Source organism: Geotrypetes seraphini, chromosome 15, assembly GCF_902459505.1.
Source record: "Geotrypetes seraphini chromosome 15, aGeoSer1.1, whole genome shotgun sequence".
NCBI classification, from domain to species: Eukaryota; Metazoa; Chordata; class Amphibia; order Gymnophiona; family Dermophiidae; genus Geotrypetes; species Geotrypetes seraphini.
The window spans coordinates 37,067,580-37,092,376 of record NC_047098.1 but is presented as its reverse complement, the minus strand read 5'-3'; the positions used below and the strand labels follow the sequence as shown (position 1 = coordinate 37,092,376).

Below are 24,797 nucleotides of genomic sequence, written 5' to 3'. Positions count from 1 at the left end.
GAAAATGGATTACAATAACTTTGGAAGATCGTAAAGAACTATTCAATATAATCTCCTTAAGAAAAGAAGAAGAAAGAAGACAAGGAAAAAGAAGAAAATAAAAATGAGAAGAGAGAGAGAAAGAATCAGATTAGTGGAAAAACGATGTATGTGCCTGGTGTGTGATTTTAGCGGTGTTCTCTCATGGGGGGGGAGATTCTTTACTTGTGAAACTATTGTTCCTATATCATTATGTTCCCATATTAATGATATTACTATAATAAAATATAAGATAAGAGGAAAAAGTTTTTTGAGATAGAATGAAAAATACTATATTTATTTAATTATTAATGAATTGATGGTAATAAATATAGACTTTTAAAATATCCTAAGAAATGTATATGTAACTGATTGAATTCACAGATATATAATATATGAATTATTTATATTTTAATTTTATTTAAATATTTAATGGCTTAAACTGTATTTGGAAAGCTAAAGGGTCTTCTTGGAGTGTGTTATGGCTGACCTTGATATGCGTGTTACCAAGTATACACTATTTTTGCTAAATGGGGAGGGAAGGGAGGGGGATGGGAAAAGGGAGATGAAATTAATTAAAGAAAATCTTAAAATTAAGGGTTTAATAATAACTAGAAGAATAAATATTAAACATGTGTGGATATCTGATCAAAAATATATTTATAAAATTTTAATTAAAATATTACTTTTTAATTTAAATGGCTCTTAAAATTTATTCTCTTAACGTCAATGGTCTTAACCATCCAATCAAACGAAAGAAAGTACTAAATTTTCTTCATAAGCAAAAAGCTGATATTTATTTCATACAAGAGACACACTTGTCAGGTATTGAATCTAATAAACTAAAAGAGGGTTGGGTGTCCAAATGTTTTTATGCACCTGTTGTTGGAAAAAAAGCAGGAGTAGCTATTCTCATAAATAAAAAATGTATAGCAGATTTTAAGTTAATAAAATTTGATCCATTAGGAAGATGGGTACATATTAAAATGAATCTGAGGAATACAACCCTGGATTTATTCAATTTATATGCTCCTAATTCAAATCAAATGGAGTTTTTCAAAAATATTCAACAGATATTACTACCACTGGCTGCTTCTAATTTAATAGTAGCTGGAGATTTCAATGCTGTAATGGATCCTATTTTGGATAAAAAACCAAGTAAAATAATGAAATCATTAGGATTAGATAATTTGATACAAACTTGTGATTTAGTAGATATATGGCGTATCCTTCATTTTAATGATCAAGAATATTCTTTTTGTTCTCAGGTCCATAAATCCTTTTCAAGAATTGATTATATATTTGTTTCTAATAACATAGCACAAAAAGTGATGAAAGCAATTATTGATCCTATTATTATATCAGATCATGCTGGTGTGTGGATTGATCTACAAAATGATATATCTGTTTATTCTAAACCAATTTGGAGATTTAACAATGCTTTACTTGCAGACATAAAATTTATAGAAAATATTAAAGAAAAAATGCATGAATTCTTTCAATTTAATGATTTGGATAACATAAACATTGAAATTTTATGGGACGCTTATAAAGCAACAATGAGAGGAAATATCATATCATATTCTGCATATATGGAAAAACAACTTAAAAAACAATTTATACAATTGGAACAAGAAATTAAATTATTAGAACAAAAATTAATTACTAAATGGGAACACGATACATTGCAGAAATTATTAAAAACAAAAGTTAAATATAATGAGATTTCTTCTCAATTTGTAAGGAAAGATATGTTCTGTCGGCAAGTACAGTATTATGGAAATTCAAATAAAAATGGAAGATTATTAGCAAATTTTATTAAAGCAAAAAAAAGAAAATCTAAGATTATTGCAATTAAGGATAAACAGGGCAATACACACACTAGTAATGAAGATATTATAAAACAATTTCTTGATTTTTATAAGGATTTATACACTTCTGATACTTATGAAAATAAAGAACAAGATGGTATAGAATTTTTAAATTATTATATCTGGCCGTATATGAAACAATGTTGTTTAGTCACAAGGATCAAGTATCAATATAGAATAACCCAGGTGATAACGTCTTTTTCACCCTTATTTCCCTGTGCACAAAAGAGAGCTTTTCCACAGATTTATTTGCCCTCAGAGATGCCACCAGAAGATCACCATATCATATCTTCTGGCTTTACGCACCAAATCGTCATAGGTACAAAAATATTTAGTGTGTGTCTATTTCATGTATTTTTTGTTTGTTAGAAATACTTAGCTGGCTGGTGGTAAATGATGGTAAGGGATTAATGAGCCAACATGTTTCACCCTTGGAGGGGGTTTCCTCAGGGCTACTATCCCTACGATAAGAGTATAAAAAATCTTATATCAGTAGGAGAAAAGCTAAGTATAGACATAATAACAAGCACACTATAAATAATACCCATGCTTGCCTACCTTTTCCTGCTAGTTGCTCACGATACATGTGAGATTAAATGAACATAAATCAAGAATACTCACAGGAAATCTGACAGCTCCCCTAGTCCACCATTGGCAGTTGAAAAAACACGAAGTGTCCCACATTAGGTGGAGGGTGATCGAAATGTTAAATACCCAAGGGATGGAGGGTGATTTAGAGGCTAAACTGAATTACCTGGAACAGAGGTGGATCTACCGCCTGAACACGGTGATGCCATACGGGTTAAACCTGGAATTGGAATGGCCATCTCTTCTGTGACCTCTCTATTGGAGCCTCTTCCCCGTTAACCCCATAGGAGGTAGTAAATTTAGGATGAACAATTTGATATAACGTCCCTCCGGTATCAGTGGCGGTGTAAGGGATCGGGCAATAAGCCCCTCCCCTCTACACCTCACTTCCGGGTTCTGGGAGCATTTAAAGACGAGGATTAACACGCCGCGGCCATTTCCGAAAAACTTTTACTGGGTGGTCATGTCGTGAGCAACTAGCAGGAAAAGGTAGGCAAGCATGGGTATTATTTATAGTGTGCTTGTTATTATGTCTATACTTAGCTTTTCTCCTACTGATATAAGATTTTTTATACTCTTATCGTAGGGATAGTAGCCCTGAGGAAACCCCCTCCAAGGGTGAAACATGTTGGCTCATTAATCCCTTACCATCATTTACCACCAGCCAGCTAAGTATTTCTAACAAACAAAAAATACATGAAATAGACACACACTAAATATTTTTGTACCTATGACGATTTGGTGCGTAAAGCCAGAAGATATGATATGGTGATCTTCTGGTGGCATCTCTGAGGGCAAATAAATCTGTGGAAAAGCTCTCTTTTGTGCACAGGGAAATAAGGGTGAAAAAGACGTTATCACCTGGGTTATTCTATAGAATTTTTAAAGGCATTTATTGGACCAAATATTCCGGATCATATAAAAGGAAGTTTAGAAGAACATATATCTTTAAAAGAAGTAGAATCAGCATTGAAAGCTCTTAGAGTTGGATCCGCTCCAGGTGGAGATGGATATACTGTTGAATTTTACAAAACATTTCAAAATATTTTATTACCTTATCTATTAAATTTATATCAATATCAAATAAATAATGGAAATATAACAGGAACTATGGCTGATTCTGTTATAATTGTCTTACCAAAACCAAACAGGGATCCGACATTGATAACAAATTATAGGCCTATATCTTTGATGAATGTAGATGCTAAATTAATTGCTAAAGTGCTAGCTATAAGATTAGCAAAAGCTCTTCCTTTTATTATTGATATACACCAAACTGGATTTGTTGCTAAAAGACATTCTTCACATAACACTAGATTAGCATTTCATTCTCTAAATTTAGCAAAAAATTTGAATGATCCAGCTTTTCTAATATCATTAGATGCAGAAAAAGCATTTGATAGAGTAGAATGGAAGTTTATGTATCAAACTCTAGAATGGTTTGGTATAGGACCTGGTTTTATTAAAATGATTCAAACATTATATAGCTCCCCTGGAGCAAGATTAAATATAAACAATAATTTATCTGATAAATTTAACTTGCTAAGGGGAGTTAGACAGGGTTGTCCTTTATCTCCCTTACTATTTGATATCGTTCTAGAACCCTTATTAATTGCAATAAATCAAACTAAGGGAATAAAGGGAATCACATTTTCTAATTGGGAATTTAAATTATCTGCATATGCAGATGATATATTATTATATTTAAGAGAACCAGAAGACACCATTCCACATCTACTTAATTTAATAGAAAAGTTTGGAAAGTTTTCTGGATATAAAATCAATTGGGAAAAATCTGAAGTTCTTCCAATTAATATCCATTGCACCAAAGGACTATTTGATTCATATTCATTTAAATGGAAAGAGGAAGGACTAAAATATTTAGGTATTCTTATAAAAAATACAATTGATGACACAGTAAAAGAGAATGAAAAACTTTTATTAAAAAAAATAACAGAAATGTGTGAGCAATGGAATCCTTTACATCTTTCTTGGTGGGGAAGAGTCCAAACAGTTAAAATGATGATTTTACCTGTGGTTTGTTATCAAATGAGTATGATTCCAATATTTTTTCAGGGGTCATTTTATAAAAAATTAAACAATATTCTAATAAAATTTGTTTGGTTTGGGAAAAGACCAAGAATCGCTTTAGCATCATTACAGAAAACAATTAAGGAAGGAGGGGTAAATTTTCCAAATTTCTATAGGTACCATCAAGCCTATATTTTAAGACAGGGAATGTATTGGATCCTCCCAGATCTCATGGAAAATGTACCCGACTGGTTATATTTAGAATGGCGCCTCATGTTTCCTTTACATCCAGAACATTTTATCAGTATAACAATGCCTAGGAGATATAAGGACAACAGAATTCTAATAGATACATGGAAAACACTAAGATTTATAAGCAATTTAACACCAGATCCTTTTACTAAATCTTTAAATCAATCTATTTGGGTAAACTCCAGGATCAAAATTGGTGGATTTAAAATAGTATGGAAACAATGGATAAAAGCAGGTATACGAACTTTAAAAGATGTAATAGTAAATGGATCACTGCTTAGTTTTTCACAATTGCAACAAAAATTTGGATTAGATAAAACACAATATTTTAAATGGATGCAATTGAAGCAGACCATTCAGGAAGGGTTCCCTGAATGGAAGAATCTTAACACTCAATATAGTTTACCAATCCTTTGTTTTCAAGCGGATTTTCTAGGACACCAAGCCGCAAAATGGTATAAGAAAATAAACGAATTTTTAAACAAAAAAAAGAGATCAGGACTTAGGGATATTTGGAGTATTGAGATAGGACAGATAATTTCTCCATCTCAATGGCAAAAATTTTGGTCCTGGAGAATACATACTACAAGATCAGCATCTATGAGTCAAACATGGTTGTTTTTATTACATAGAGTTTTATGGACCCCTACGAGATTACAAAAATTAGATAGTAGTAGATCTAATAGATGCTGGCATTGTAAGATAGAAGTGGGGACATTAGACCATTTACTATTCTTTTGTCCCTGCATTAATTCCTTTTGGAAATTAATTTGGCCCCAAATTAATAATTTATTAGAAAATCATGTTGGACTATCATATGATACAATATTATTTGGAACAGCAATGAGAACACAAAGTCCGATTTCTGCTGATAATAATAAACTTTTATTAATTTTAACAGGGGTAGCCATACAGCAAATTACTCAGAACTGGAAGGATTACACTAAATTGAATTACACTTTTTGGTGGAATTCAATTTGTCATATATATAAAATGGAAAAAGTACTGGCATTACAACAAGGTTATATTAACAAATTTAATAAAATATGGAGACCATTGACAATTTATTCCACTGATCAGATATAATAACACATGTATAGAACATATAGAAGGGGTAGGGAGGGAAAACTATTGTAATATTAATATGATATAAATTCTGAAAAAGGGTTTATTTAATTCACATTGTAAGAAAATTTAATGATAATTTCAAGTGTTTTTTTGTATAATTGAATGTATTACATGTATTTCACTTGATGTAAGAATTTAAAAAAAAAAAGAACAAAAAATATTTATACAAAAAAAAAAAAAAAAGGCAACACACTGAAAGTCTTCACAATAAATGGTGCAGTTCAATAAAATAATCCATTATACACAGTAGAAGAGTTGAATATTACAGATACCAATTCTATAAGCATGCTAATAAGGAAAATAAATTAATGGCATGCTTAATTAGGCAAAGAAGAGGGCCATTAAGATTTATGTATTAAAAAGGGAAGATGGTACTTTGTGTAATACAGATGAGGAAATTAATCAAGTCTTTATACGTTATTATGAACATGTTATGTTCAGTTTCTTTGATGTAAACTGCCTAGAATTCTTGGGTAATGGCGGTATAAAAGAATACATTTATTATTATTTATTCTTCACCTGATTCTCCCCTCATGGATAGTGCTGTCTGTCTCTCTAGCCTGACCATCAGCTGATGGTATCAGAACAATTAAAGTTAAATGCTAGATGTAATTTACTTAGATTTCAGCAAAGCCTTTGATACAGTTCCTCATAGGAGGCTGTTGAACAAACTTGAAGGGCTGAAGTTAGGACCCAAAGTGGTGAACTGGGTCAGAAACTGGCTGTTGGACAGACGCCAGAGGGTGGTGATTAATGGAAGTCGCTCGAAGGAAGGAAAGGTGACTAGTGGAGTCCCTCGGGGTTCGGTGCTGGGACCAATCCTGTTCAATATGTTTGTGAGTTACATTGCTGAAGGGTTAAAAGGAAAAGTGTGCCTTTTTGCAGATGATACCAAGATTTGTAACAGAGTAGACACCAAAGAGGGAGTGGAAAATATGAAAAAGGATCTGCAAAAGTTAGAGGAATGGTCTAATGCCTGGCAACTAAAATTCAGTGCAAAGAAATGCAGAGTAATGCATTTGGGGATTAATAATTGGAAGGAACCGTATATGCTAGGAGGAGAGAAGCTGATATGCACAGACGGGGAAAGGGACCTTGGGGTGATAGTGTCTGAAAATCTAAAGGTGAAAAAACAGTGCGACAAGGCAGTGGCTGCTGCCAGAAGGATGCTGGGCTATATAAAGAGAGGCGTAGCCAGTAGAAGGGAGAAGGTGTTGATGCCCCTGTACAGGTCATTGGTAAGGCCCCACTTGAAGTATTGTGTTCAGTTTTGGAGATCATAGCTGGCGAAGGACGTAAGAAGACTTGAAGCGGTCCAGAGGAGGGCGACGAAAATGATAGGAGGCTTGCGCCAGAAGAAGTATGAGGAGAGACTGGAAGCCCTGAATATATGTACCCTAGAGCAGGGGTGTCGAACTCAATCAGAGAAGGGGCCAAAATCTAAAATCCAGCCTAAATCGCGGGCTGAGTGGTTTACTGAACAGTCATAAACTGACAATGTTAACCAGAAATGTGAATTTAAAATGAGTGGAACAATCTTTTCCTTAACAGTGCTGTTAACCAACTCACATGCTATCAAGCAAAACAGTAATATTGGTATCAAGCAAAACAGTAATATTGGAATGTACCTAAAATGCTCATTGTTTTGTTTTCTGGCTAGATGTCTTGACACCGTTTTCCCCGTATCAATGAGTCAATGTTCGGTTTTATTTCTTGGGCTGTAGCAACCCGCAAAACAGCATGGAGGTTGTCATCGGTAATGCGTGATCTGTGCTTGTTTTTGTTCAGATTCATTATTGAAAACATCTGTTCACAAAGATAGGTGCTCCCGAACATGGATAGAATACGGGCAGCATGAAGTCGGAGCTCTGGCATTGAGTCAGGGGGCAGTAGAGGGTAGAAGTCCTCAATTTCAACATCCTGAAACCTTGATTTCAGGCCACTGTCAGACTGAAGCTCGATTATCTCCATCTGAAGGTGATGGGGCACATTGTTGACATCAACTGTAAAAGGATTGGCAAAGATGTAAAAGCCTGAGTGCTGTGTTCTAAAGTCAGAGAAGCGCCGCTCAAATTCACTTAGTAAACGGCTAACTTTGGTAGCCAGCCGACTGCAAGGGAAAGTACCAGAAATAGTGGTTGAGATACTCAAACAAACGGGAAAGTGGGCAAGATTGTCCTGTTCCAGTTGGGACTTCCATAGTTGAAGTTTACGCTGGAATGCTGTGATCATGTCAGACATCTTCGTGATGACTTGTTTGCGTCTCTGCAGCTTCAGATTCAGTTGGGCGAGATGCTCGCATATGTCACACATCATAGCAAAATCACATAGCCAGGCGGGATCCGACAGTTCAGGCAAGGGCTTTCCTTTACTTTCCATGAAAAGAGCAATTTGTTCTCTGAGCTCAAAAAATCTTTTGAGGACTGCGCTCTTGCTCAGCCATCTTACTTCTGTGTGGCATGGCACGTCTCCATGCTCTGCACCCACCTCCTATAAAAACTGCTGGAACTGGCGATGATTCAGGCCACGTGCCCTTATAAAGTTAATAGTTTTAATGACTGTGGTCATTATGTCATTCATGTCCAGAACTTTTCCACACATAGCCTCTTGGTGGATAATGCAATGATAAGTAATCAAGGGTGTGTGGCAGTGACTTTTTTGCATTCTTTCCTTCATTAGTCCAACCAAGCCTTTCTTTTCTCCGCACATTGAAGGTGCGCCATCGGTAGTTAGCCCCACCAACTTTTCCCAGGGTAATTTAAAATTATTTATAGATTTCTCCACAGCCTCAAATATATCTCTACCAGTCGTCGTCCCATGCATGGCAGCTACATCCAAAAGTTCCTCAGTGACAGAGAGGTCGGTCTTCGTAGCACGTATAAAGATGGACAGCTGCGCTGTATCAGTGTTGTCTGTGCTTTCATCGATAGCAAGTGAAAAAGCGAGATAACTGCATGCCTGTTCGGCCAGCTGTGATGATAGATTTCCTGAGAGTTCTTGAACTCTGTCTGCAATGGTGTTTCTTGACAAACTGACAGTTTGAAAACTCTGTATCTGGTCTGGGCATACTTTCTCACACACTTTTAGCATGCATTGCTTCAAAAAGGCACCCTCTGAAAAACACCTTGAAGTACGGGCAATTTCTTCAGCCACTATAAAGCTTGCTTTCACTGCAGCATCATTTTTCGCTGTAGCCTTTGTAAACATTTGCTGCTGTGATTGTAGTTTGCCTTTTAGTTCTTTAACAATTTTATGCTTTTCTTCCAAAGTATATTTGCCATACTTAACATTATGTTTGGTGTCAAAATGACGACGTATATTGTACTCTTTCATCACCGACACTGTCTCATAACACAATATACACACTGGTTTGCCCTCACTAAGCACAAACATGTATTCATTTTCCCATTTGTCATTAAATTGTCTGCCTTCACCGTCAACTTTTCTTTTCCTGGACATTTTGGGATCAATATTGGCAGTAAAAGATGTAGTTTATTGGAAATCTGCGTTAGAATGAAAAAGTCAGTCAATAAATGCCTGGCTGGGTACAGATAGCAGATTCTGTTGCGATTTTTATGCCTACACTTTATGCCAGGAACTGGCAGCTTCTGCTGTGTATTTTTTTTACATAGTTCCCCCCCCCGATGTCCGATTCACCCCAAGCAGGACCGCTCGCACGCACCTGCACCCCCACCCCGAAGGACCACCGACTCCCCGACTCCCAACACGATCGGGGCAAGAGGGAGCTCAAGCCCTCTTGCCCCCCCGACTCCCCAACACGATCGGGGCAAAAAGGAGCCCAAGCCCTTTTGCCCCGCCGATTCCCCAACTCCCCGACAATATCGGGCCAGGAGGGAGCCCAAGTCCTCCTGGCCCTGGCGACCCCCCCCCCCCCCGCTAGTTGTTCGGGCCAGGAGGGAGCCCAAACCCTCCTGACCACGGCGACCCCCTACCCCCACCCCGCACTACATTACGGGCAGGAGGGATCCCAGGCCCTCATGCCCTCGACGCAAACCCCCCTCCCCCCATCGACCGCCCCCCCCCCCCAAGAACCTCCGACCCACCCTGGCCGACCCCCACGACACCCCCACCCCCCTTCCCCGTACCTTTCTGTAGTTGGCCGGACAGACCGGAGCCAAACCCGCCTGTCCGGCAGGCAGCCAACGACGGAATGAGGCCGGATTGGCCCATCCGTCTCAAAGCTCCGCCTACTGGTGGGACCTAAGGCTCCCGGGTCTATTCTGATTGGCCCAGGCGCCTTAGGCCCCACCAGTAGGCGGAGCTTTGAGACGGATGGGCCAATCCGGCCTCATTCCGTCGTTGGCTGCCTGCCGGACAGGCGGGTTTGGCTCCCGTCTGTCCGGCCAACTACAGAAAGGTACGGGGAAGGGGGTGGGGGTGTCGTGGGGGTCGGCCATGGGGGTCGCGGGTCGGCTGGGGGGGCGGTCGGAGGTTCTTGGGGGGGGCGGTCGATGGGGGGAGATAGATAGCAAGTACGGCCGGCGAGATCACAAGCCTCCTATGTCACCGCGCGTCATTGTGATGGAACGCAGCGGCGTGCAGTGATGGCAGCGCGGTGCGGGCCACATTGCAAGGCCTGGCGGGCCGGATTTGGCCCGCGGGCCTTGTGTTTGACACATGTGCCCTAGAGGAAAGGAGAGACAGGGGAGCTATGATTCAGACGTTCAAATACTTGAAGGGTATTAACGTAGAACATAATCTTTTCCAGAGAAAGGAAAATGGTAAAACCAGAGGACATAATTTGAGGTTGAGGGGTGGTAGATTCAAAGGCAATGTTAGGAAATTCTACTTTACGGAGAGGGTGGTGGATGCCTGGAATGCGCCCCAGAGAGAGGTGGTGGAGAGTAAAACTGTGACTGAGTACAAAGAAGCGTGGGATGAACACAGAGGATCTAGAATCAGAAAATAATATTAAAAATTGAACTAAGGCCAGTACTGGGCAGATTTGCACGGTCTGTGTCTGTATATGGCCATTTGGTGGAGGAAGGGCTAGAGAGGGCTTCAATGGCTGGGAGGGTGTAGATGAGCTGGAGTAGGTTTTAACGGAGATTTCGGCAGTAGGAACCCAAGCACAGTACCGGGTAGAGCTTTGGATTCTTGCCCAGGAATAGCTAAGAAGAAAATATTAAAAAATTTAAATTGAATCAGGTTGGGCAGGCTGGATGGACCATTCGGGTCTTTATCTGCCGTCATCTACTATGTTACTATGATAATGCAGAAAGAGGTAGAATGGTCTACACCAGGGGAAGGCAATTCCAGTCCTTGAGAGCCACAGGCAGGTCAGGTTTTCAGGATATCCACAATGAATATGTATGCGATGGATTTGCATTCACTGCCTCCTTGAAATGCAAAACTATCTCATGCATATTTATTGTGGATATCCTGAAAACCTGACCTGTCTGTGGCTCTCGAGGACCGGAATTGCCTACCCCTGGTCTATACCAATGGTTCCCAACTCTGTCCTGGAGGACCCAGAGCCAGTCAGGTTTTGGGGCAGATTTGCATGCTTGTCACTTCCATTATATGCAAATCTCTCATGCATATTCATTAGGGCTATCCCAAAAACCCAACTGGCAAGTGGTCCTCCAGAACAGGGTTGGGAACCAATGGTCTATACAACAAAGTTCTCTAGGTAAAATACCAGGCCCCAATGGGTATAGTAGTGAGTTTTATAAACTCAAAAAAGCAAACAGTACTGGTGCTTTCACTAAAGCAAAAAAATTGATAATTTGTTTAGGAAGGAATTGGGTGAGCATTTTCAAATGCTGGTACTAATCCAACTCATGCCCATGTCGACACTGGCTCTACAGGCGACGGTTCAGTCTGAGCGAACGGCACTGTCCGCATCTCTTATTGATACTCTACCGGTGCGGAGACTATTGACAAGGGAGTCGATTGATCCCATTCCACGGCACCAGTCGTCTTTACACAGACATCTGGAGAAATGACACTGGTGCGGTCTCGGAAGGCCTCTCAATAGATGAAATATCTTGATCCTTCGACATCGACCTCACTCCATTCAGGACTCAGACTTGTTTGGAGACTCGAAGCAGGAACCAGTCTCATCCATCTGACTATGAGGACTCTGCCAGTTCAGATTCACCTCAACTTTCTTCTCAACCTGCTGCTTTTTCTGAGAGATCTCTTTTTCCAGATTTCTTAGGAAAATTTCTGAGGACCTTTCTATTCCACTGGAGGCAGGCTCCAAATATAGTAAGCAGTTTTGGGAGGCTTTATACCAGGGATCTCAAAGTCCCTCCTTGAGAGCTGCAATCTAGTTGGGTTTTCTGGATTTCCCCAATGAATATGCATTGAAAGCAGTGCATGCACATAGATCTCATGTATATTTATTGGGGAAATCCTGAAAACCCGACTGGATTGCGGCCCTCAAGGAGGGACTTTGAGACCCCTGCTCTAGACTATGACCAGCCACCAAAGGAGCTGCTAAAGCTTCCTCTCCATGACATTCTCTGAGATTTTCTATAAAAATCTGGAGACTCCACTTTCCATTCCTGTGGCTCCTAGAAAGCTTGACTCATTGTATAGAATGGTTCCTATACCTGGGTTTGATAAACCTCAGCTTCTTCATGAGTCTCTTGTCATTGAATCAAGCTTGAAGAAGTCTGCAGGCGCTAGTGTCAATGCTTCTGTACCATTTAACAGAGAAGGTAAAGCAATGGACAAATTCGGTAAACGCCTTTACCAAAATGCAATGTTGGTGAACCGTGCTGAAAACTATAATTTCCACTTTTCATTCTACCTGAAACATCTGGTTAAGCAGTTTTCATCTTTTCAAAAATATATTCCCTCGCGCAAAACTCAAGCTTTTCAAAATCTTACTGCTTCAGTTCTAAAATTGAGGAAATATATGGCTCGCTTTACCTATGACACATTCGAGCTTACCTCATGAGCGGCAGCCATGTCGGTGGCTATGAGACGTCTTTCCTGGCTCCATGTCTCAGAACTTGATGTCAATCATCAAAATTGTTTAGCTAATGCTCCGTGTCTTGGGGATGAACTTTTTGGACCATCCATGGATACTGCTACCCAAAAATTGTCTGCACATGAGACCAGGTAAGATACTGTGGTCAAACCTAAGAAAAAGCTTCCACCACTTCTTGCCGTCAGGCCTACACCTTCTTATCAATGCAGATTTTCTGCTAAGCCTGCTACTCCTGCTCCTCCTCAGCCTAGGAAGCAAAAGCAGCAGCAATGTCAACAACCTAAGCAACATGCTGCTCAGCAAAAACCCACACAGCCTTTTTGACGTGTTCCTCAAGAGCATAGCCACTGTTCCCATTTTCCAGCAGTTATCTCAGCCGATCGGAGGATGTCTTCAGCATTACCTAACTCGTTGGGAGCTCAATACTACAGATCTCTGGTTGTTGATCATCATTCGTCAGGGTTACACTCTCCATTTTCACACCCTGCCTCCAGATCATCCGCCAAGAGAGTCTATTTCGGACCCTGTACAGTCCTCTCCTCTTCTTCAGGAGGTTCAATCCCTTCTTCTGTTGAATGCCATCAAGGAAATTCCTCTCAGCGGACTCAGGGATTCTACTCCTGTTACTTCTTAGTTCCCAAGAAAATGGGAGGATTGCGACTCATTCTGGATCTCAGAAATCTCAACAAATTTCTAGTCAAGGAGAAATTTTGGATGCTCTCCCTCGCCCTTCTTTATCCTCTTCTGGATCAGAATGATTGGCTATGCTCTCTGGATCTCGCCCTTCTTTATCCTCTTCTGGATCAGAATGATTGGCTATGCTCTCTGGATCTCGCCCTTCTTTATCCTCTTCTGGATCAGAATGATTGGCTATGCTCTCTGGATCTCGCCCTTCTTTATCCTCTTCTGGATCAGAACGATTGGCTATGCTCTCTGGATCTCAAGGAAGCCTACACCCACATACCAATCCATATGGCTTCCCGCAAATACCTTTGTTTTCAAGTCAATCAGCACTATTACCAATACAAAGTTCTTCCTTTCAGCCTGGCATTATCTCCCAGAGTCTTCACGAAGTGCCTGATTGTAGTGGCTGCATAGCTTCGTTCGCACGGCCTGCAAGTCTTTCCTTATCTGGACAACTGGTTGATCAAGGGAAAATGCTTGAGTACCTGATTGTAAACCGCTTAGATAACCTTGATAGACAGTATATAAAATCCTAATAAAAAAAATAAAAAAATCAAAGCTGTTTCCTCTCGGGAAGTGCTCCTTGACACATCTTGGACCATCTCCTTCCTACAGGTTCTGGAATTCGAGGTCAGCTTCGCCAAGTCACATCTTATTCCGACTCAACATCTACAGTTCATAGGGGCGATCCTGGACACCACTCTAATGAGAGCGTTTCTCCCTCCAGATTGCAAGAACACACTACTTCGCCTCTGTCAGCAGATGTTTCAAATTTAGTCTATCTCAGCGAGACGCATGATTGTTCTTTTAGGCCATATGGCATCCACAGTTCATGTAACGCCTAGATCAAATAATTCAGTTGAGGCATGGCATCGCTGCTTTCATGCTCTAGTTTACAATTTGTCTTGAATTATAAATTATGTAAATGCATTATTAAATTCTCTTTTTAACAAATCTAGGTAATACAATCAACTTTCTAGGAAAAATAATGGGTTTTAGGTGTTTTAAAACATGTAGTTTCATTGATTATAATCTTTCTTGAATTATAAAATTGAGTAAACACGCTATTCATAAACACGTTATTAAATTCACTGTTTTAAAAAAACTAGCAGTTTTTCCAATTGTCTTCCTATTCCCATAGACCCACTCACGAGCATACTGCAGAAGATATCACTCAGTTTTTCAACTCCTCCTCCTCTTCCACGGTCTCTGCTACCCCCTTTAGTTCTTCCTTCTACAAGTGAGCATGAAGGTGTCTTTCTGATCTACTCTGTTTAATTCTTATTGTTTTGTAGTATTTTTCGGTTCTTTGACTTGTTTGCAGATTTTTTTCTGCGGTATTGGAGATCCCGGTTCAAAGGGACTGTTCTGTCTGCTTGGAGAGGAGCAGATATTTTAGTCTGTAGCTGGCAGGTGTATCCTTTGGGGACCTGTACAGCCAGCTAGCTGAAGATTTGTGGAGCTTAGGGTAGAAAATGACGCTAGGAAAAGATTTGTCCCTGTCACCGCCCTGTCCCTGTGAGCTCCATCCCCGTCACTGCCCCATCCCCACAAACTGTCTCTAGCAGCATCCATACAAGCCCAAATCCTCTTTTACCAAGCAAAGTTCCTTAAGTAAAGTATTTCCTAGGACCAAAACAAAAAAAACCCTTTATGTGTATGAGTACAGTGTACTACATGCAAACTATAATTGTGACTAGAAAACCTCAGATTATGGCATGGAATATACTGTATTTTTAAAGTCAGATTCAGAAATCATACATCCTTTGCAATGCCTGCCCTACACTAATCAGTAGTACTGTAGAAAATGACAGGGGAAAAAGATTTGTCTGTAGCTAGTCTGTAGCACAGTATTGAAATGGTAAGGTAAATCCAATATTGCTCCTTGAAATAAGTTTCCCAAACAATGATATAGATATAGTTTCTCTTGACATTAATGTGAGAATTAACATAATATTAATGAAGAAAAAAATCTTTATTGAACCAATGAGGAATGTATTCTTTATGTACTCTAATGTGGGCACATGCGTATTTTAATCTTTGCAAAGCTTAAAGTGACAGTACACTTTTAACTGTCCATATCGGGCTCTGTGAATGACGTCGCCAACATGTGAGTATATGCTTCCTGCTTGTCCTAGGATAATTCCCCTTATCCTTCCTTTTCCTGTCTTCTGTACGAACTGAAGGTGGCAGCAGAGTCTGTGGAGAAGGCGGAGTTGAAAAACTATGATCGCAAGCACAGATGGATAACCCTATGGTTCAGAATACCATCCTTATCTACAGAAAAAAATATTATCAAGGTAAAAATCTAATCTTTTTTTAAGCCCTGCCAAGAATATAAGAAAAAGATGGCAGCACATCAATCCCAATTAATGACTCGGGCGACTGGAGACCAATCCTGGATCTGAAGTCTGTCATGTATCAGTCATTACCTCTGACGCCATGAAATTCCTAGCCCGCTGGACTTGACAGAGGCTTACTTGCATATTCCCAGAACACAGAATGTTTCTTCTGCTGAAAAACCACTTCAATTCTCTGCGCTCGTTCAGGTTTGGCAACAGCATCTTTCACCTTTACCAAGGTGATGGTGATAGAAGAGCAGGCAGGGATTCATGCACATCCATACTTGGACGACTGGTTAATCAGGACTCCATCCAAGACCAATTGACACAAGACTATGACACAAGTTGTTCAGCTCTGGCAAGACCTGGGATAGATTAAAAAAGTCCTAAAAGAGTCACTAGGAATTGATCCAATCACTGGAGTACTTGGGGGTCCTTTTTTAACATGGCAGAAGGCCATGTTTTTCTTCCAGAGTCGTGCAAACTTTATTTATTTATTTAGATTTATATCCCGTTCTCCCAGTAGCTCAGAACAGTCTACAAGTAAACATACACAGTAGAAGTAATTAGACAAATAAGATGTACAATAGGTTTAGATGCTTGGACATACAAGATTGCGCAGTATTTATCAGAGTACAGACAATTTATCAGAGTACAGACTAAGAGAGGACTATACAGAAATTTAGGGAGAAGTTAAATAGGGGAGAGAAGAGAGAGGAGGGGTTTAAGGGGAGGTGTAGACTGGGGGAGATCTTTAGTTGAAGAGGAGGGTCTTTACCATTTTACGGAATGTCAATAAAGAGTTCTGTTGCCTAAGTTGGGGGGGGAGTTTATTCCAGAGATGTGGGATGAAGTGGCTGTAGGATCGTTTGCGGGCAGTTTCTGAGAGGAGGGACCTTCCAGGGGGAATGCATAGGCGTATTTCCGATTTTGAGCGGAGGGTGCGAGTGGGGGTGTAGATGGGAAGCTTGGATTTTATGTAGGAGGGGGTGGTGGCATAAACTCTCTTGTGGGCTACTGCTAGGGCCTTGAAAGCACAGCGCTGGCTAATTGGGAGCCAGTGTTCAGCGGGAGTGCTGGGGAGACGGGATCATGGTAGTTGAGGTTGTGTAGGAGGCGGATAGCTGCATTTTGGACACGTTGGAGGCGTTTGAGATTATTTTTGGTTAGTCCATTAAATACAGTAATCCATTCTGGAGAGGACATATGCGTAGAGGAGTTGGGCGAGGTCAGGTGTGGAGATGTAGGGTTTGATCCTTTTCAGTTGGCGGAGGTAGTAGAAGGAGGTGGAGATTACTTGGGATATGTGGGCAGATAGGAATAGGTGTCCATCTAAGGTTACTCCTAGGCTGCGTACCTGATCTGTTGCCGTTAGTAGAGTGGAGTCCCATGCTAGGGTAGGACGTGTGAATTTGGTGCTTTTTTTCCTGATCCATAAGAGTTCTGTTTTAGAGGCGTTTAGTTGAAGTTTGTTGTTTGACATCCAAGTTTTCATATCAGAGAGGCAATGTTGGAGGTTAGTAATTTGGGATGATCGGTTCTCGCCTAGTGGGAGGAGCAGCTGGATGTCATCTGCATAAGAGTGGATTTTAATGCTATATTTCTGCGCTATATCAATGACAGGCCTGATGTAGAGGTTGAATAGGAGGGGGGATAGAAGGGCGCCTTGAGGAACACCATATTTGATAGGCTTGGGGCGAGATTTGTGTGTTCCTAGTAGGAACTACTTTGATGGAGGAAGGGTCCTTTGATGGAGGAAGCAGGTGATCCATTGGAGGGCTGTGTCCTTGATTCCGAGGTCATAGAGTCTGGATGTGAGGAGGTGGTGGTCGACTGTGTCAAAGGCAGCGCTGAGGTCAAGTAGGACTAGTAGGGCATCACTGCCTTTGTCGAGTATTGCCCAGCTGTCATCAATGATATCAAGGAGTACTGACTCTGTGCTGTGGCCTTTTCGGAAGCCGGATTGGACAGGGGATAGAGCAGCTTGTTCTTCAATGAAAGGGTGAAGTCGGTGGAGCACAATTCGTTCAAGGAGTTTGGAGACAAATGGGAGGTTGGAGACTGGGCGATAGTTGCCGGGTTCGTTAGGATCAAGGGTGGGTTTTTTGAGAGTGGGCTTGATAATAGCTGACTTCCAGCTGAGGGGTACAGTCCCAGTGGTTAGAGAAGTGTTAATGATGGGGAGGATGGATTCTGCCATGGCGTCTTCTGTGGACAGCAGGAGGCTGGATGGGCAGGGATCGAGGATGGTGTTGGAGGGTTTGAGTTCTCTCTGGGTTTCGAGAACCTCGGCATGAGTGGCCGTATGAAATTGGGAGAGAGCGGCGGAGGGTGAGGTATTTGGAATCGGTTGGGGCTGAATAGGAGTGGGTTTGGTGTTGGTGTATAGATTATCTCGGATGGTTTGTATTTTGGACTGGAAGAAGTCCGAGAGAGTCTCGCTATCAAGTTCTGTTTGGTTGTTGTGACTTTTTCTTTGGGCGCTGGTGAAGAGTTGGTTTGTGAGGGTGAACAATTGTTTGGATCTAGAAGGGGCTAGTTGTAGGAGGCGAGAGTAGTAGGTCTTTTTTGCTTCTAGGATGGCAGCTTTGTAGGTGATGGATATGTTATTCCAGTGGGCTTTGGATTCCGAGTTCGGGTGTTTGACCCAGATCCTTTCTGCTTTCCTCAGCGATCGTTTTATGGATCGGAGGTCACTGGTGTACCAGGGAGCAGGTGCTTTGTTGGTGATTATTTGGGTTGTTTTTGTCTGGGCGAGGCTATTATAGAGGGATTGGATGTTGGAGTGCCATGCGGAGGCTGCCTGGTCAATGGAGTGGGGATGTTGGGTGCAGGTATCATTTAGGGTGCGAATGCCCGCGGCCATGGCTGGAGGGCTGACTGAGTTAGGGAGTTGACGTAGGGTGGGAGGGGTAGGGTCTTTACGCGGGGCTAGGGTAGTTTCGAGTGGGAGTTCGAATTCAATGAGGTGGTGGTCTGACCATGAGACTGGTGTGGTGGTATAAGTTGTTTGTTGGGGCTCTGCAGTTGGGCCACTGAGGGTGAAGAGCAGGTCTAAGATGTTGCCTGCTGAGTGCGTGGGGGTGGTTATAGCCTGATGAAATCCCAGGTCGGTGAGGGAGGAGAGGAAGTTGTCAATTTGTCCTGAGGTGTTGGGGTAGTCTGGGAAATTGAAATCTCCCAGGATGGTCACGTGTTTGTGTGAGATGGATAGTTCAGTGATGAATTCGAGGAGGGTCTCTAGGGTATCTGCTGGGGAGCTAGGGGTTCTGTAGAGGAGTATGAGGGCAATTTTGTGTTTGTGGCCTATGGTGAACGCAAGTGCTTCTAGGGAGGGAATATTGATGGAGTTTATCAGTTTAGGTGTGGCGGAGGTCTTGACAATGGTAGTCACTCCACCTCCTTTCCCAGAGGTACGTGAACAGGCTAGGGCCTAGTAGCCTGGAGGACATAGTTCGCCTAGTGTTATCCCATCATTGTCTTGGAGCCAGGTTTCAGTGATCATGAGGGCGTCCCAAGTCTTGTCACAGATGAGGTCGTGTAGGAGGAAGGATTTGTTGTTAACTGATCTTGCATTGATGAGTGCCAGTTTGAGCGTATTGCTGGAGGGGGCTTGTTGGGAGGGAAGAATGGGGATGAGGTTGGCAGGGTTTCTGGTACGGCATTTTTTAGGTTGTGAAGAGAGATCACCGTATCTGCCTTGGCCTGTAATTATGGGAATGGTGAAGTATAGTGTTGTAAGGAGTGTAGGGGAAGTGGTGGGAGTGGGGGTGGCTGGGAGGGTGGTTTGAGTGGTGGGAGTGGGGGCGGGGAAGGTGGTGGCTTGAAGGGTTGGGGGCATGGCAGGAAGGGGGATTGGGTGTTGGGTCGGATGGAGTTCAGGAGAGTCTCCCTATCAAGTGCTGAAGCTAAGAGCCCTCTAAACTGCAGAGTCTTTAGTCCTCATGTCCAAGAGCTCATCCATATCAAGAGCAAATGGTTGTTTCTCAGCTCTTCTGTCCCTTTGTATCCATATACTTACTGCAAAAGTTAAATCTAATATATTACATTTATGCAGATGACATATCTATATTAATTCCAATAACAAATGTGACGAATGCCACATCCAAGCACATCTCCTTCATTATGACGGAAATTGAACAATGGACCACAAAATTTAAATTGAAACTAAACTCAGAAAAAACAAAAATTTTCCTGGCTAGCCCAAAGGAAAAAATCACCACAACAACAATACAAATAAATGGTCACAACCACCCAATATTAAAAACTATAAGAATATTAGGAGTCACTCTAGATACCAAATTAACTATGACCGATCACATAAACTCGGTGACAAAAAATGCTTCTCCATTCTGGAAATTGAAAACCATAAAAAAATATTTTGATCCTCTATCCTTCAGATTACTGGTTCAGTCGCTGATTCTATCCACCCTGGACTATTGTAACATTATCTACTTGGGGATACCTAAAAAAACCATAAGAAAACTGCAAATAATTCAAAACACGGCCATCTGCTTAATATTCGGACTAAAGAAAAGTGATCACGTTAGTCCCTTTTACAAACGACTACACTGGTTACCACTCGAAGAAAGAATTCTATTCAAGTTCTCCTGCTTTTGCTATTAATTAATCTGGGGAATGGCCCCTAATTACCTCCTACCTCATTTTGAATTCTATTCCCCCATTAGATCTACCAGAAACAACAACCTGTTTGCATACCCGAAAATCGTTGGCTGCAGATATCGAACCTTCCTGGACAGAACTTTCAAGTTTCAAGCTGGTAAACAGCAATCATGGCTAGGCTATCTCATCGATACCGCTAAGTTGACCTACAGCATCTTCCGGAAAGAACTAAAGACCAATTTGTTTAAGAAATTCTTGTCCTAGCCAGACACTCTCCCACCAACATAACTTCAACACCGTATCCTGAATTTCTTCCTCACACTAGGTATCCACATTCCCTGTCTGCTAAAAATTCACTCTTCATAATTGTATTCTGATATTTGCTGATGTTAGAATATTTTCAATTGTAAGATGTAAAATAGTTATTTATATATTACTTGTTGGAATATTCATATTTATCTTTACCATCTATCTTTACCTCTGTCTTTATATTTTTTCTTTATTTTTCATAAATTGTTTCTTCAGGTACTTTAGTTAGATTGTGAGCCTTTGGGACAGTTAGGGAAATTTCTAAGTACCTATCTTATTTATTTTTATCTATTGTATCTTTGTAATGCATCATTTTTGTAAACCGCTTAGAAACCTCATGGTTATTAGCGGTATATAAGAATTAAATTAAAATTAAATAAGATGTGCTTTCAGGAATACTGTTTGTAATCTAGCTTTGGTCGCCATACATGAAGAAGGACATGGTATTACTCGAAAGGGTCCAGAGAAGAGCGACTAAGATGGTTAAAGGGCTGGAGGAGTTGCCGTACAGTGAAAGATTAGAGAAACTGGGCCTCTTCTCCCTCGAACAGAGGAGATTGAGAGGGGACATGATCGAAACATTCAAGGTACTGAAGGGAATAGACTTAATAGATAAGGAGAGAGTGGTAGAAAACTGGAACGCTCTTCCGGAGTCTGTCAAAGGGGAAAAAACCCTCCAGGGATTCAAGACAAAGTTAGACAAGTTCCTGCTGAACCAGAACGTACGCAGGTATGGCTAGTCTCAGTAAGGGCGCTGGTCTTTGACCAGAGGGCCGCCATGCACGATGGACCACTGGTCTGACCCAGCAGCAGCAATTCTTATTTACTGTATTACTAGTGTAATGCCTACTTGAACATTCAACCTATTTGTTACCAAATTCAATTTTTTTCAAACCTAAAAATTGTTTGTAGCAGATATTTGTAGAAGTCAAATCTTTGCATTCTCTTTTATAGGACTTAAGAGCCTACTTGCACTTACTGTGATGACTCGTATTCATCCATAAACTTGGCCTTTGGCCAAGCAGTCTTATATAATCTCATTGCTCACTAGAATTCATAATTTATTAAGAAATTCTGCAACCCATGTTACATCTCTAGACCATATCTAGACAATCATACAGACTACCACACTTTATGATAACCCTTGGCTTTACAGTCACCTTATAGTATGCCTCCATTTCCCCTTCTTGACTATGAAGAGAGTGGAGTTATTTCCAAGTTCCAAATTTAATTATTATTTGTTATACCACACTGCAAACCATCTAGGCAGTTTACAACATTTGATATAAACAGAAAGTTAGAGGGAATGGGGAAGAAATGAGAAAAAAGAAAGGCTGAAGAAGGAAACTACAAATTTAATAGAACAGAGGGGAAAAGGAGAGGAAGTCAGGAGATTATTCTCCTGTCATGCTCCCCAAAGCATCTGGCCTAGAGAGTGAATGCTGCACATTGGTTAAACGTATCATTGTAGAGAAGGTTTAAATTGAACTTTGAATTTAACGTAATTAGGGAGAATCCAATGTAAGATAAGAAGGAAGTGCATTCCAAAGGGATGGCCCTGTAACTGAAAAAATACAATGTCTGGTAGTATTGTGCATTATTAACCTGTAACAGGTTCTCTGTAGACAACAGAGTTATGTAGCTACACTTACACTTTTCAGGGGGATCGAAGAAGTGAATAAAAAACCTGCTATAATATGGATTATATGGGGGGAGGGAATCCTGCCTAGTGTGGGATACCTATGCATGTTCAGGGGAGCCAAAAAAGATATTACTAAGCTAGAGGAGAGCTCTGCACTAGAGAATGACACGGGGGAAAAATTTGTCCACACGACCATAGTCCCTGTCCCGTCCCCACGACCACTATCCCCGCACCGTCTCTGTGACCACTGTTCCCGCAACTGCTGTCCCCGCAGCATCCATACAAGCCTCAGTACTGCAATATTTAGCTTATTCCTTCCTTATAAATCGAAGTTCTGGCTGCTGAACTAGAGAAAGAGATATTCAGCTGGCAGGGATTTGTTTATAAATTTTTATGAACACAACTAATATACTATTTTATCTTAAAGCAAAAAAAAAAAAGAAATACAAATTTTTTTTCTACCTTTGTTGTCTGGTTTTTGCTTTCCTCATCTTCTCATTCAATTCCTTCCATCCACTGTCTGTCTTCTCTCTTCGTCTTCCATTTGCTCTGTTACTGTGGCTCTCCCTTCACCCCCCCCTCAAATTAGTCTGGCACCCATTTTCCTACGCTCCTGTCTGGCACCTTCAGCGTCTTCTCCCCACTCTCTGTCTTCCCCATTTCCCTTCAGTGTCTGTTCCATTCCTTTCTACCATCTCCCTTTCCTCTTGCCACCCCCCTTCAGCACCCCTTGCGCAGTCCAAGTATCTCCCTCCCTCCCTCCCCCTTACCTTTGTGGCACGTTAGTGCAATTTGTGCAGGCCGCCGGAGCCTGCCTGAAGTCGCGTGTGTCTGCGGGTGGAAGCTTCTCCTCTGACGCAACTTTCAGTTGCATCAGAGGAGAATCTTCCGCCTGCAGATGCAGGTAGGTAGGAAGGAGGGAGGGGGCCGCGCGCGTTACCTCCCTTAACTGTGGAGACAAGGCCATTCACTCCTCACATTTTTGACGGGTTACCTGCGGCTAGCCGTGGGTAACAGCCACCATGTCATTCTCTACTCTGCACTTTAGGTTCATCAGGAAGATGTCAATTTATTCTGTGCTTACATTTCCTGGTGTTTATGGAAAAACTCTGTTAAAGGTAATCAACTTTGCTTTATAGAACATCTATCTATATACAAGGTCTGTTCAAAAAGTTCCAGGACAGTTTGAATTGTGTGCCAATGGAAAGTTCTTTTGAGACATACTAGGTGGTGTTGAGTAGCTTGAAACCTCATGAGTAACCTCCTTTTTTTCCATTTGTTGATATCTGTTTTTGTCTCCGAACTACAGCAGTTTTTGTGAAAGTGTGTTTTCGTGATTAGCTATTTTTCATAATGTTCAACTTCAGTGAGCAGCGCTACAGCATGAAGTTCAGTAAGACCACAACAGAAACTTATGAAATGTTGAAAGTAGCTTATGGGGAACATGTCATGAGTCGTGGAAGATATTTTGAATGCGTCAAAAGTTGTGAATTGTGCGTAAAATCACAATAACAGTTCTTCCCCAGCCACTTTACTCTCCTGACTTGGCCCCTGCTGACTTCTTCTTGTTTCCTAAATTTAAATCCACGCTGAAAGGAAAGCGATTCGACACCATTGAAGACATAAAGCAAAATTCAAAGCAGCAATTTTTGGCAATTCCTGAAGATGCGTTTAAGGACTGTTTCCAGAAGTAGAAACAATATTGGGAAAAGTGTATACGCTGAGAAAGGGAGTACTTTGAAGGGGACCCAATGGAATAAGTTGTAGGATTGTTTAATAATTTTTTATAAAATCAGTCCTGGAACTTGTTTATAGTAAACTTAGATATCATCTGTGTATCAAATACAATAAACACATAAATCAATAGACAAATATCTGTACTAACTCCATTACCCTTTTTATAGTGTATGTTGGGGGGATGAGTCATGTTTTGATCTGAATTTTCTTTCCTCTAACTTCTTGCTATAACCCCTTGTCTTTGAAATTCCATTTACATTAACTAACTTTGTCCTTGTCTTCCTGACACTTGTAACATGTTTTTGGTTATTTCAGGATTAATATGCCGTGCACTGCCCAGAGGAAGCCCTCATGCTGAAACGAAAGAGAGACCTATCCTAACAGGCTCCATAATGCAAGGTGAATATTTCAAGGACTCTGTCTCAAAGCCTACTATGAAACTCATAAATGCAAATATTTTACTATTGAAATGAAATTAAATGGAAAATGAGCCCTATTACAGCACTAGCCAGTTCTCTAGTTAACAATTGTGTAATTACATGGATTTTTTTGTATACTCGGACTGCTGTTCTCTGTCATATTCAGGGCTCTGTTCTTTACTTATAAAT

General features: G+C 40.9%; 1 protein-coding gene across 12 annotated transcripts in view; it reads left to right on the top strand.

The window, feature by feature from the left end:
* The window catches only part of NCOR1 (nuclear receptor corepressor 1), a 509,406-nt gene that overhangs the window by 386,098 nt on the left and 98,511 nt on the right, over positions 1 to 24,797 (top strand). For all 12 annotated transcript variants that reach the window (XM_033922034.1, XM_033922033.1, XM_033922035.1 and 9 more), the window contains one exon: positions 24,505 to 24,588. In XM_033922034.1, coding sequence (XP_033777925.1) covers positions 24,505 to 24,588 — 84 coding nt within the window. The remainder of the gene's footprint in view (positions 1 to 24,504; positions 24,589 to 24,797) is intronic.